The following is a 14,931-nucleotide window of genomic DNA, read 5'->3' as shown; positions in this document are numbered from 1 at the left end:
GAATGCGTTAGCGTAAGCCGGTGCGACGTTCGAGCCCATCGCGGTCCCACGGGACTGACTGTAGTACACATCCTCATATTGAAAAAAATTTTCATGCAGGATAAGTTTGAGGAGGTCTAGACAAAATTGAGTGGAGTTAACGGACATATTAGAGGCCTGGAGGAGTGTTTTAGTAGCCATAATACCTTTTTCATGGGAAATGTACGTATAAAGGCTGTTAACATCTAATGTGACTAAGAGGCTATCTGGTAGTATTGTATTGTTTGATTAGGCCCAAATTGCGTAATCCCAGGGAGGCAAGGGAGATCTCCGCAACAGAGACGTCCCCAGTGGGAGACACTCTGCTCTTGGAGGTCTCTGAAAGAGTCCCAAAGTGAGTCTTCAGTCTCACTGCACGGTAGAAATGCTGTAAGTCCCTCTCCAACTGGAAAGCATCCCATTTGGGAGTAGAACATGTTAGAGAAGGGATTTTCCAACCTACTCAGGTGTTCTGTCTTTAGGTACCTATGCAATGAAGCAATAATCAGAGAGACGCACGCTCGTTGTCTGTCCAAATAGTCTCTGGTCTTTATTTTTAGGGCTGGGCTTTTAAAGGCCCAAGATCAAAAGGAAATGTAGAGTTACATAATAAATTGGCACATACACATCCTGGGATACAAGATATATTAGGTGGAAGAATGCGGGGAGGCTTTGCACATGTCTGTGGTTTTATGAGATTCTGGCTGAATATTCAACATCTTTGGGCGTTTTCGGGCAGGAACAGAATCTGGGCAATGAAAACCAGATGTCCTTGACATTTTCTGGGAATTATTGACCACTGTTATGTAAGATATCCGGTATATATATCTTAATATGATGATTAACCTACAGAATGATAGTCCTTTTTGTAGTAGGGCCAATTCTGCAGGGGAGAGCGTGTAGTTGGAACTATTGATCACCAGGTTTGATGTCTTACCTGGGAGCGAGTTGTCATCTTTTCTCCTGGATCGTCTTGTCGGTCTTTGCGCTGATAGCCTCCTGTGTGGCCCTTGGATAAAAAACGGAACCTGTTGGAACCTGTGGAAGAATCGCTTTCTGTGCTGAAGGACCCAAATCTGCGTTGATTCTGTTGGCGACACCAGTTGTTTGGTCTGGTAGAATCGCTTCATCTATAGATTCTGTTGTTCGCCTAGTCGTCGTTGTCCCGCTGAAACTTAAGGTGTTTTCTTTCTTGTAAGAACTTCTGATGATCCGTAAGAATTTTGTCGGTTTTGTCTTTTAGATTAGTCCATTCGGCTGAAGATAAAGTTGAGTTGAGCTGGGTTTCAATGGCCTTGATATTTTTTTGTGTTTCAGTAATTGCCTTCTGTAGGTATTCAGTAGTGAGAATGATGATATCAAGGGAACATTTGATCAAAATCCTTTTGTATTTATCAAGAGTCGGGCGTAAATTACACCTGAGACCCCTAGGGATCTTGCCTTGTTTGTGGTATTCAGCCAAAGTTATACAATGCAGGTCATAGGATATAAGCTTACGTCTTTCTTCCTCGTAGTCTCTGGTTCTTAACTCCTGTAGAGGGGTTTTCAAAAATTCACTAGAATTTGATACTTGTGAAAGAATACTGGTGCTTGTTGCAGTATCTTATGCAAAAGTCTCTGAAGACATTGGATTGACTGGTGCAGACACCAAGAAAAAGGTCCACAATAATAAAAGAATGGTGTGCACTCAGATCTGAAATGCGAGGTGCAGGTGGAACGGACAGTCATAGTCTCAGAGCTAGGAAGGTAAAATTCACTGCACACTCTATAATTGTCTAAGGGGTACTTCCGTCTGTCTGTCTTTCTGTCTGTCGGCAACTTCTAGCATCTCATATATTGTTCTCTTATTTTTTTTAGTAACCCCATGAGTAAGACCCGGGAGGTTCGAAACGTTGGGTTTCAGTCAGATTGTATTATTTTGAACTCGTTTTTTGATTTTTTTGATGTTTATGTAATTTGAAATAAAAATTGATGATCGCTTTTTGGCAAACCTACCAAAGAGAGTGTGCGGTGAATTTTACCTTCTTAGTTCAGGGACTATCACAGTCAGTTCCACCCGCACCTCACGTTTCAGACCTGAGTGGGCACCATTCTTCTATTATTGTGGTATAAAAAGGTACCTTCATGTCTCAGAGAGACAGAAGGGTCTGGGAGTATAAACTCAGTACAGGAATGAATGTGTCACATAGATTTAGATCTTATTACATCAACTAAGGAAAATTCTACTCAAACTATTTGGGGACATCAGGACCATGGACCAGACCTCAATCACAGGACAGTAAAACTTTCACTCTCCTTATCTATGAACTGTTCCAATGTTTACGGCCACAAATGTTTATCCCTCTCCTATAATGATAGTTCTGCTTCACGTAACCTGTCTTATCTATTGCATTATTTCTGAGCCCTGTTGTGGATAAATATGTGACTCTTCAGATTTTGAATTAATCTATGCCTGATGAAGAGACGGAGGAGCCTCGAAAGATGCGACTTGTTATCATCTTTTCACTTAGCCATTAAAAGCTATCAACCATGGAGGACTCTCAAATCTTAATATTTTTCTAGTAAAGGTACTTGAAATAAATACAATTGGACCAAAAATGCCATCTACATTATATTATACAAACTACTTTCTCAACATTTGTAACATTGATGACAGTGGAATAAGGGGTTATGGATCCGCATCAAGGGCATGAATCCTTATTCACTAGGAAAGGGGCATAATTCACCAATGATAAAGGAGAAAAAGAAGAAGAAAAATTGAGAGGTGGGATGAAAATGGTGTTAATCAATATTGCAATAGCTTGACCAGCAGACAACCCACACATGGTGGACGGTTTTTAGAACACAGATGCTCTCTAAAGAGTCGACTACAACCAACAAATACCCAGAGTGAGAAGCAGATGTTATGAGGATCGTAGGTTGTGTGCAGTAAGTACCGAAACTAGGTCACCGATGTATGGAGGAGACAGGTTGTGAGGATCTGAGGTTGCGTGCACATAAGCACCGAGAGACTGGATCACAGATGTATGAAGGACACAGGTTGTGAGGATCGTAGGTTGCGTGCAGGTAAGTACTGGAAACTAGGTCGCAGATGTATGGAGGACACAGGTTGTGAGGATCGTAGGTTGCGTGCAGGTAAGTACTGGAAACTAGGTCACAGATGTATGGAGGACACAGGTTGTGAGGATCGTAGGTTGCGAGCAGGTAAATACCGGAAACTAGGGCACAGATGTATGGAGGACACAGGTTGTGAGGATCATAGGTTGCGTGCAGGTAAGTACCGGAGACGAGGTCACAGATGTATGGAGGACACAGGTTGTGAGGATCGTAGGTTTCATGCAGGTAAGTACTGGAGACGAGGTCACAGATGTATGGAGGACACAGGTTGTGAGGTTGTGAGGATCGTAGGTTTCATGCAGGTAAGTATTGGAGACGAGGTCACAGATGTATGGAGGACACAGGTTGTGAGGATCGTAGGTTGCGTGCAGGTAAGCACCGAGAGACTAGGACACAGATGTATGGAGGACACAGGTTGTGAGGATCGTAGGTTGCATGCAGGTAAGTACCGGAGACGAGGTTACAGATGTATGGAGGACACAGGTTGTGAGGATCATAGGTTGCGTGCAGGTAAGTATCGGAGACGAGGTCACAGATGTATGGAGGGGACAGGTTGTGAGGATCGTAGGTTGCGTGCAGGTAAGCACCGAGAGACTAGGACACAGATGTATGGAGGACACAGGTTGTGAGGATCGTAGGTTGCGTGCAGGTAAGTACCGGAGACGAGGTCACAGATGTATGGAGGACACAGGTTGTGAGGATCGTAGGTTGCATGCAGGTAAGTACCGGAGACGAGGTTACAGATGTATGAAGGACACAGGTTGTGAGGATCATAGGTTGCGTGCAGGTAAGTATCGGAGACGAGGTCACAGATGTATGGAGGGGACAGGTTGTGAGGATCGTAGGTTGCGTGCAGGTAAGCACCAAGAGACTAGGACACAGATATATGGAGGAGACAGGTTGTGAGGATCGTAGGTTGTGTGCAGGTAAGTATCGGAGATGAGGTCACAGATGTATGGAGGACGCAGGTTGTGAGGATCGTAGGTTGCGTGCAGGTAAGGATCGTAGGTTGCATGCAGGTAAGTACCGGAGACGAGGTCACAGATGTATGGAGGACACAGTTTGTGAGGATCATAGGTTGCGTGCAGGTAAGTACTAGTAACGAGGTCACAGATGTATGGAGGACACAGGTTGTGAGATCGTAGGTTGCGTGCAGGTAAGTACAAGAGACGAGGTCACAGATGTATGGAGGACACAGGTTGTGAGGATCATAGGTTGCGTGCAGGTAAGTACTAGAGACGAGGTCACAGATGTATGGAGGACACAGGTTGTGAGATCGTAGGTTGCGTGCAGGTAAGTACAAGAGACGAGGTCACAGATGTATGGAGGACACAGGTTGTGAGGATCATAGGTTGCGTGCAGGTAAGTACAAGAGACGAGGTCACAGATGTATGGAGGACACAGGTTGTGAGGATCATAGGTTGCGTGCAGGTAAGTACTAGAGACGAGGTCACAGATGTATGGAGGACACAGGTTGTGAGGGTCATAGGTTGCATGCAGGTAAGTACTAGAGACGAGGTCACAGATGTATGGAGGACACAGGTTGTGAGGATCGTAGGTTGCGTGCAGGTAAGTACAAGAGATGAGGTCACAGATGTATGGAGGACACAGGTTGTGAGATCGTAGGTTGCGTGCAGGTAAGTACCAGAGATGAGGTCACGGATGTATGGAGGACACAGGTTGTGAGGATCATAGGTTGCGTGCAGGCAAGTTCCATTTTTACTTACTGAATCAGTTTCAAATAGATAATTGCTTGAAAGTTCACTTGTCCAGTAGTAGATGTTAAATATCTATTTTTCAACCTACAGTAAGCAAAAACCGGATCCGTTTCAAATATGAGACCAACGGATGGCTATTTAATGGATCTGTTTTCCATTGACTTCAATGTTACAAAAACGGATCCGGCTGAAATCCGTTTTTAAAAAAAAACTGACAAAAAAGTTGTCTCTGCACAACTTTTTTTGCCAACAGATTGCTGCTGGATATCTTCTAACGGATGATTACTGGACATGTGAACATAGCCTAACAGAATGCATTGCTGAGCGTGTGTATGAGGCCCTAATTACAACCACTGGGGTCTCTGCTCCAGCTAAACAAGTTATCGAGGTTCAGAATAGGAACTTGCAGTATTTTACCCGAAGTGGCATAGAAAAGGTTAATAAATCAATAATTAGAGGAGGAGACAGGGAGAGCTGTTCATATGAGAGAAGCAGCTGGTATTCGTATTTTACAGCTGGACACCAGGATTCCTCATGGATTATGTCATGGTTCAGTTTGGGGATTTGATTTGCTTACCTATTGCTCCATGGTTACTTCCCCTGTCTGCTGAGCTCTTGCATTTTCTTCTCTGTCCAAATGCTGATGGGCTCTATTGTCTTTGTTTCCCACTTTTGATCGGCCCTATCACATTCTGGGTTAGGTTTTATATGTTCATCCTTCACTGCACTTCCTTGCTGGCTATAATTCTAGTTGAATTTGGGTTTAGGAGTTCCAGCCTTCAACTAACTGGTTTACCTTGCATGGCAAACACCATTTGAATTCCTGCTGTGTGTCTGTTTTTCCTTCACAGTTTCTCTTCCTTTCACCTCTTTAGGCTTCTGTGAGTTTGTACTTGTTCCCTTACTTTTTTCTCTCCTTGGCTTTCCCTCTCTACCCTATATTAATGTGTTTTAATTTTCTCACTCTGGGTGTTCTTCCAGCACACTTTCCTATCCTCTTGTTGGCAGTTTGTTGCAGACTCCCCTTTGGTTCCTCAGGAGGCACAAGAAACCCCTCAATGGCCTTTTAGGATGGCTGGTCTGCAGTGGTGTTTTGACTTATGCGGTTAGAGTATTTCAAGTCTGTACACAGACCAGTTGGGTGTGGGTGCGCCATCTCCTTGTAATAGGTCTTCCCTTTCTCCTTTATCCACGAGTGTTTTACGTTCATAACAGATTAACCGGCCTGTCCTGCATCTATTGAATCTTCACACTAATTACCGTATGTACTTTCTCTGCATTCTGATTCTAGACGTCCTTGGTGCCTGTGATCCGGTAATCATATATTTTCATGGAGCTTATTTTGGAGGAACATGTAATACTGGGGCTTGTCACGCATGTGTGCAGTTCATTGCTGGTTGGCTCATGGCTTGTTCTTATAGAACCTACTGTCTCCTTCCCCATAATCCTGTAGAATGTAAGCCGGCAAGGGCAGGGTCCTCGCCCCTCTGTACCTGTCCGTCATTGTTAGTTTACTGTAAGTGATATCTGTAATTTGTATGTAACCCCTTCTCCTGTACAGCACCATGGAATCAATGGTGCTATATAAATAATAATAATAGAGTACTGTCCTATCATTCTCACTATGATTAAGGCCGGTGATGCTCAATGAGCAGATGACATGAACATATTTTTCAAATAAAGAAATGGACTTTCTAGAACATCAGACTTTCTGGGAGATCTTCAGACTGACGTTTCTTTCTTGTCCTTCATTGTTCTAGTAGTCCGATGCTCCTGGTCTAACGGTTTTTAAAAGTCCCTACAAGATGTTGATCACGTGTTCCCTTTCATGTTGCTTCTCCTCTGTATTGTTCTTCACGACGATATTAAGTCTTTCTGGCTAATTCTTTTAGATGGGAAAAACTCTTCCAGGACATTGTCCTTACAATTGTGCCTTACGTCATCCACCCGGGGCATGAACCTTCTCCGGGTGATACTCACACAAAGAGTTTTTTATACTTATCCTAGAGGCAGGTTCTCTAGGGAAACTTTAGGAAACCATCATGCCTTCCCCAAAGATGTTCCTCATGACTCTGCCTCTATGATGTGATAAACCTAACAATCCCAAGGACCATCCCTCACCTGTAGAGGGGGCAACACTTCACAATAATCAGAGCCATAATGAGGATCCAGAAGTGTTTTACAAGTATATAATGTAAAATCTATATTCTTGATTAGTTAGAATAATACAAGACATGTACAGGTGAAACCAGAAGTTTCCATCCACTATAGAAGAAGACACATCTGCAGATTTTTCTCAGTTTCTGACATGAAATCAGAATAAACCTTTCCCGTTTTAGGCCAATTAGGATTACCATAATTATTAATATTATACAAATGCCAGAATAATGAGAGAGAGAGAGAATGTTTTAAGGCATTTTTATTACTTACTGCAAAGTCACAAGTTTCCATACACTAAGATTGCTATTAAACAATACTGGACTGCCCATATGATGATGATGTCATGTGTTTGGAAGCTTCCGATAATTAGAGACACAAGCGCCTATTGTGCCCTAAGCAATAAACCGGAGGACCGTGATAGCAGAAAACCAATATAGAGAACAAAGATCCTCCAAAAACAAAATAATAATAAACACACATAATATTAGATCAACAACAATGCAAATTAAAAACATAATGACGAAGGAGATGACAACACATACAGGACAGAAATCGAAAAACACTGTGCAAGGAAATGAATCCTAAATATATGAACTTATTAAGAATAAAGTGCGTAGGAATATGTAGTTACCTATTGGAAGAAATGCCAGCTGTTATACTGATGTACCGTACATCGTGGTAAATAAAGGGTGCGTCTGAGGAAGCACAGCCGAAACGCGCGTAAAGGGTCCACTGGTACAAGGCCAATTCTGGGTAAATATGGATGACGCTCTGTTTAATGTGGATTCTTGTCATTTATCTTCACCTTCTTTCCCCGGTGTGTCTGCGGACGGATGGTTCGGATCAATGCTATTATGGCTCTACTCCTAACATCCCATCTATCTGGTCGGCAGCACGTGCTTGGGGCAGATTCCAGCGTTGCCCAGCATTATCTCTACATCTCAAGCACTTAGCACCCTTTCAGTATGGTTTTCACTTTGCATATTAAGGCCGGAGTCACACTAGTGTATAATAGCACTCAGACCAGTATTAAGCTATGGGGAAACTCAGGTCACCATTTTTTTTTCTCGGGCGTATTCAGCATGCAAGTGAAATGGCAGCATGCTCCGATTTTACACGTATATCGGCCGAGACTCGCCAATGCAAGTCTATGGGTGCGACCATCAGTGTGACTCGCGAGAAATATGCCCACATTTATCTCATTTCAGCCCATTGAACCATTAAATTCATTGTGGAAAAGCAGAGAGCAATGTAAAGCCATTTGCATGTCATACGGATACTTAGATGTCAGGAAATCGCATCATCGCATTGCAAACAGATTACACACGGATAACCATACGGAGAACATTTGTGTGATTCTCGGACGTCAAAATCGGGCCGATTTTTAAAACGTTGAGTGTGACTCCGGCCTAACGGTTACCCTCTGAGATGTTTACCATGAGGTACATAGCATTATCATAACTTTTCATTAGGTGACTACATATTCCTATACATTTTCTGTTTAAGAATAATTTCATATAGTTAGGATTCATTTCCTTTCACAGTGTTTTTCGTTTTCTGTACAGTATGTGTTGCCATCTCCATTGTCATTATGTTTTTAATTTGCATTTTTAATAAAAATAAATAATTTTAGATCGTTATTTTGTTTTTGGAGGATCTTTGTTCTCTATATTGGCTAAATAGAGACTTACCTGTGGATGTATTTTGATGCACACCTGAAACACACTGCGTCTTTGTGTAGCGTCATGTGAAAGTCTCGATAAATCGGCCATTATATCAGGATGAGAATTGTGGACTTGCACAAGTCTGGCTCATCCTTGGGTACAATTTCAAGATACCCGAAGGTGCACCGTTCATCTGTACAAACAATTATACGCAAGTGCAAACAAGATGGGAATGTCCAGCCAACATACCGCTCAGGAAGGTGATGGGTTCTGTGTCCCAGAGATGAACGTGCTTTGGTCCGACATGTGCATATCAACCCAAGGACAAAAGCAAAAGACCTTGTGAAGAAACTGGAAACTAGTAAGATTGTGTCAACATCCACAGTAAAACAAGTACTGAATCAACATAGGCTGAAAGGCCACTCTGCCAGAAAGAAGCCGTTACTCCAAAAGAAACATTAAAAAGCTAGATTAATATTTGCAAATGCCTTAATTTTTGGAGACATGTCCTGTGGTCTGGTGAAATTAAAAGTGAACTTTTTGAGCATAATGACCATATTTCCCTCTCCTTGGATGGCACCATAATAACACCCCCACAGCAGGTGCGCTGTCTGGGTGTTATGTTTGACTCCGATCTCTCCTTCACCTCCCATATACAATCTCTTGCCCACTCGTTCCGCTTACACCTAAAGAACATCTCTAGAATCCGCCCTTTTCTCAGCATGGAGACAACTAAAACCCTCACTGTCGCCCTGATCCACTCCCGCCTGGACTACTGCAACGCTCTATTAATTGGCCTCCCCCTCACTCGACTTTCCCCTCTCTAATCCATCCTTAATGCAGCAGCCAGGGTCGTCCATCTGGCTAATCGTTACTCGGACGCGTCCGCTCTTCGCCAGTCGTTACACTGGCTGCCCATTCATTACAGGATCCAATTCAAAGTACTTGTTCTCACCCACAAAGCTCTCCACAGTGCGGCCCCCTTACATCTCCTCCCTCATTTCTGTCTGTCGGCCTAACGACCGCTGCGCTCTGCAAACGACTTTCGACTAACCTCTGCACTAATCCGTACCTCCCACTCCCGACTCCAAGACTTCTCAGTTTTAGGCGCTCGCTCAAAACACATTTGTGCAGATCGGCCTATCACGTTCACTAATCAAACTCATGTTATGTGTGTGTGTGTGTGTGTGTGTGTGTAGCCCATTCACTATCTCCATCTATCCCCCACCCCTGAAGATGGCTGGACCATCATTGTAAATACATCATTGTAAATACACACCTGTGCTTTGCATCTCCCCCTCCTCATTGTAGATTGTAAGCTCTCACGAGCAGGGTCGTCTTATTTTGCTTTATTGTATTGTTAACGTTGTTACTTATGACTGTTGTGTTTGAAACTGTTAAACTCTAAAGCGCTGCAGAATATGTTGGCGCTATATAAATAAAGATTACTATTATTATTATTATTGGTACATTTGGAGGAAAAGGGGGGAAGCTTGGAAGCCTAAGAACACCATCCCACCTGTGAAACACAGAGGTGACCGCATCATGTTGTGAGGTTGTTTTATTGCGATAGGGACTGGGGCACTTCACAAAATAGATGGCATCATGAGAAAAGAAGATTATGATTCAATACTGAAGCAACATCTCAAGACATCAGCTTGGATGTTAAAGCTTGGGCAGTAATGGGTCTTCCAAATGGACAATGACCTGAAGCATACTGCCAAACTGGTGACAAAGTGGCTTAAGGATGACAATGTCAATGTTTTAGAACAAGTCATTCAGTGTAAGGTCAGTGGCTCCAAATACTAATGAAATGGATGGAAACTTATAACTTTCAGTAAGTAATAAAAATGCCTTAAAACATTCTCTCTCTCATTATTCTGGCATGTGGCAAATATTAATCATTATGGTAATCCTAATTGTCCTAAATCGGGAAAGGTTTATTCTGATTTCATGTCAGATATTGAGAAAAACCTGCAGATGTGTCTTTATATATAGTGGATGGAAACCTCTGGTTTCTGCTGTACATAAAATATTATAAAAGGTGCCTCAAAACCAAGAGGATACCCAGCCCAAAGATCATAATAACCTTCCAAAACATATTATGATAACATTAGGTACACTTATGAGCAATAGTAATATAAAGGGTCAGAAACGGTGTAGAAATTCTTCTACATAATAAAATCCACATCACGTCAGGGATGAAACATCATTCACAGGTAATAATGATCCAAAAATAGCAGATATTGTCCCTGGAGCTAATGCTCCAATAGGAGATACCTGCAGCAGATTGGCAGGAAAATGGCCGCAGTGCGACCTACATGCTCCATGCAGGTTGTGTATATCTGTATGCTCTGAATCCAGTGTGCATACAAGACTACAAGATACACCCATGGTCAAATCTGTTGGTCCCCTTCGTTTAATGACAGAAAAACCCGCAATGGTGACAGAAATAACTTCAATCTGACAAAAGTAATAATAAATATAACATCTATGAAAATGAACAAATGAAAGTCACACATTGCTTTACAGTCATGCGTCCACAGAATTTATAAAAAATAAAGCTCATGAAATCGGCCTGGACAGAAATGATGGCACCCCTGAAAATAATGTGACAAAAGGGACATGTTAAATGGCGGTGTGTCCACTAACTAGGACTACAGGTGTCTACCAACAATTTTGATGACGTGTGTATGTTTGTGAAAAGACCAGATAACAAAATACTAAAATGATAAACTAAATGACCTCAATGGTAAGTATATGGGCTAAGGCTAGGTTCACATTTACGTTCAGGAGGGCTGCGTACTTCCTCCCTTCTTCCTCCATGAAGCTCTGCCTTCGCTCAGCCTACTTCTGTATGCGTCCTGCGTTTTCCTGCATACCTATTTTTAACATTGGGTACACAGGGACATGCGTTGTATGCGGATGCGTCCACATGCGCCGATTTGACGTGTGCGGCGACCGCACGAAAACGCTAAATTTTGGTGTCGGGAAAACATCAGCTTCTCCCTATAGACCTTCTCCATGACTCTGCCTCTGTAGTGTGGCATTAGGAACCCATCAGCTTCCTCCTTAGATGTTCCCCATGACTCTACCTCTGTGGTGTGGCATTAGGAACCCATCAGCTTCCTCCTTAGATGTTCCCCATGACTCTGCCTCTGTGGTGTGGCATTAGGAACCCATCAGCTTCCTCCTTAGAGGTTCCCCATGACTCTACCTCTGTGGTGTGGCATTAGGAACCCATCAGCTTCCTCCTTAGATGTTCCCCATGACTCTGCCTCTGTGGTGTGGCATTAGGAACCCATCAGCTTCCTCCTTAGATGTTCTCCATGACTCTGCCTCTGTGGTGTGGCATTAGGAACCCATCAGCTTCCTCCTTAGATGTTCCCCATGACTCTGCCTCTGTGGTGTGGCATTAGGAACCCATCAGCTTCCTCCTTAGATGTTCCCCATGACTCTGCCTCTGTGGTGTGGCATTAGGGAACCTATCAGCTTCCTCCTTAGATGTTCCCCATGACTCTGCCTCTGTGGTGCGGTGTCAGGAATCCATAGCTCTACTTCTGTGGTGAGGTGTTAGGTAACATCTACAGAGTAAGCTGATGGATTCCCATGTCTTGATTACCACAATACGGTGACAGGTTTATGTATCTCATGGCTGACTAATGAGCAGATCACAGTTGGTCACGTGAATGACTCCCTGGAGACAATTTTTTCTCTTGCAGAAAACCAGATTGTCCCGGATTCCAAGGCCGCAGCCAATCCAAATAAAGGTAAGGGGTGAAATTTCATGTAGTTACCCTGTCTGTGTGGAGAAAGTGATCATGATGAGCCCCCAACAGTCTCAATTAGAAGAAACATCATAAAGCATCATTTTATTCTGTAGACGGTGAATTTCTCCTGAAAATATAGTTGATGCATAGCACAGAGTGAATTAACCCTTTGTAAGGCTGCAGTAGCATCGTACGCAGTGAAGAGGCAGTGACCCACAAAGTTCCAACACAAAAAGTCTCTTTAATGTGTTTCCTCACACAAATGCATATAACTTCAGTGTATATTATCAGTGTTCAGTTCACACCAGGTCATAGCAATACATATCATATGGCTTTAGATTTACAGTCCCTAAACAGGCCGGACTTCCCTTGTCCAGTTTCCCTGGGCGACCACATACCATATTACTGTCTCCATATACACAGCCTCATATGTTGCAGATACTACACACGCCAGCCCCCTCTGGCTAGTTCTCGTGGGTGTCCTGCATCACTGTATCACAGTCTCTTTACTCACACAGCTTTACACAGCCCAGGATATCCTCCGGATAGCAGCCGGGCACCATATCTACCTGTTTGCAATCGTTTCACATGCTAGTCCTCTTTCGGGCATAGGACATCCACCTACGAGCACAGGACTGTCCACATCTGTCTCTTTCGGGTACAGGACATCCTCCTCCGGGCACAAGACTGTCCACATCCGACTCCTTCGGGCACAGGACATCCACACCCGGGCACAGGACTATCCACATCTGTCTTTCGGGCACAGGACATCCACACCCAGACACAGGACTGTCCAAATCTGTCTTTCGGCACAGGACATCCACCTCCAGGCCCAGGACTGTCCACATCCAAGACCAGTACCATGGATGACTTGCATTGCTGTATACGCTGGGGGTGCCAGGCTATTCAGCTGCCCTGGGTGCTGGCTCCGCTGGCCTGTGCTTCCATGCACTCAGCCAGCGCTCTGCAGGACTCTGCTCTACACACCAGACTGACACTGACGTGCACTTCACCTGACATGACACACCCATACATCTTACTTCAAGGCTTTTAAACACACACAAACCTGTGGCCTTCAGCCACATGGAAAACCCGGACCGGAAATCTGTGACTCTCATGCACACCTATGGACTTCATCCATCTGCATGCACAACCTGGGGAAAAGACACAGCGACCCCTACCTGTGACACAAGCCACTGCCACACATTGCAATCACAGCTACATCTGCGACTGCCATGCACACCTACAGCCTTCATACACCTCCGTGCGCATTCTGGGGAGCACAAACAGCGCCCCCTAGCTGTAACAGGGGTCACAGCCTCACACCTTCATTTTATAGTTCATTTTGGCCCTAGTGACCAGTGTAATTGGTTGCCGCTCTGCATTTGGTTGGTTATGTGTTGTATGTATGTTGCATTCAATTTACTTAGAAGGTAAAAGTATGATGCGCAATAATAAATGATATTGTACCGTATTAGGCTGGTTTCACATTTGCGGTTGTGTCTGCATCCTTTCGGACGCATACATCTGCATGCGTATTCATTTCCTATCTTTTACATTGTGGACGCAGGTTCATGCGTTTGCATGCATTCGCCTGCATTTGCTTACGTATGCGTATTTTCACGGTCTGCGGCTGGGTGCGACTGAAGCACTGTTAGAATTTTTGTGGCGGAAAATTTCCGCCGCCATACACTTGCAGAAGCTTGCGGAATGAGTGCATCAAATAAACGCATTACAGTCTATGGGAATGCATAGGAACTAGTGATGAGCGAGTATACTCGTTGCCCCACTTGCCACCGCTACAGGGTCAGTAGGAAGAGCGAGGCTAAGTGCTGGAATTGGCGCATCTTAGAGACTCGCCTTTTCTGGGGTGACTGAGTTGGTGTTTGAAGCCAGGGTGCAATATCCATGGTCCCTTCCTAGGCTATTAATATCAGCCCGCTGCAGTCTGCCTAGCCTTTGCTGGTTATTAATTATGGGGGGACCCCATGTCATTTTTGGGGGGAGTCCCTCTATTTTAATAGCCAGTAAAGGCTAAGTATACAGCTGTGAGCTGATATTAATAGCCTGGGAAGCTCCATGCGTATTACGCCCTTCCCAGGCTATAAATATCAGCCCCCATGTCTCCATCAATGGGAGGACAAGAGGAGGGAGTAATGAGTTCCTTGACGCTGTAAACATCTCTAATTACTGTATGTGCACTGTTAGTTAGACTCACTTGAGTTGTCTACAGCGTGCAAGGAAGAAGGATGTCTAGCTGTGGAGGTAACACTACCTGATTATGGATCTTCTTACTTCAACCCCTAGTGGTTTTATCTGGATTAGATTTTAACAAAAGGCGTCTTGGATAGGAATAAGCCAAGAAATTTCCTCTATCGCCTCTACTGAGCATGAAGCCTGTTGTCAAGTCTCAAACTCACCAAATGCTCACACAGCCACAGAGGAAACACAGAGAAGGGAAGAGAAGGAAAAAAATAGGAAGGA

The 14,931-nt window shown here is 43.9% G+C and overlaps 1 protein-coding gene across 1 annotated transcript in view; it reads left to right on the top strand.

The window, feature by feature from the left end:
• The window catches only part of WDR97 (WD repeat domain 97), a 519,753-nt gene that overhangs the window by 308,757 nt on the left and 196,065 nt on the right, over positions 1-14,931 (top strand). Inside the window, exon 15 of the mRNA XM_069732096.1 lies at positions 12,400-12,447. Coding sequence (XP_069588197.1) covers positions 12,400-12,447 — 48 coding nt within the window. The remainder of the gene's footprint in view (positions 1-12,399; positions 12,448-14,931) is intronic.

Source organism: Ranitomeya imitator, chromosome 6 (genome assembly GCF_032444005.1).
Source record: "Ranitomeya imitator isolate aRanImi1 chromosome 6, aRanImi1.pri, whole genome shotgun sequence".
NCBI lineage: Eukaryota > Metazoa > Chordata > Amphibia > Anura > Dendrobatidae > Ranitomeya > Ranitomeya imitator.
The sequence above is the reverse complement of the archived record's forward strand: the minus strand, read 5'-3'. Positions and strand labels throughout refer to the sequence as shown.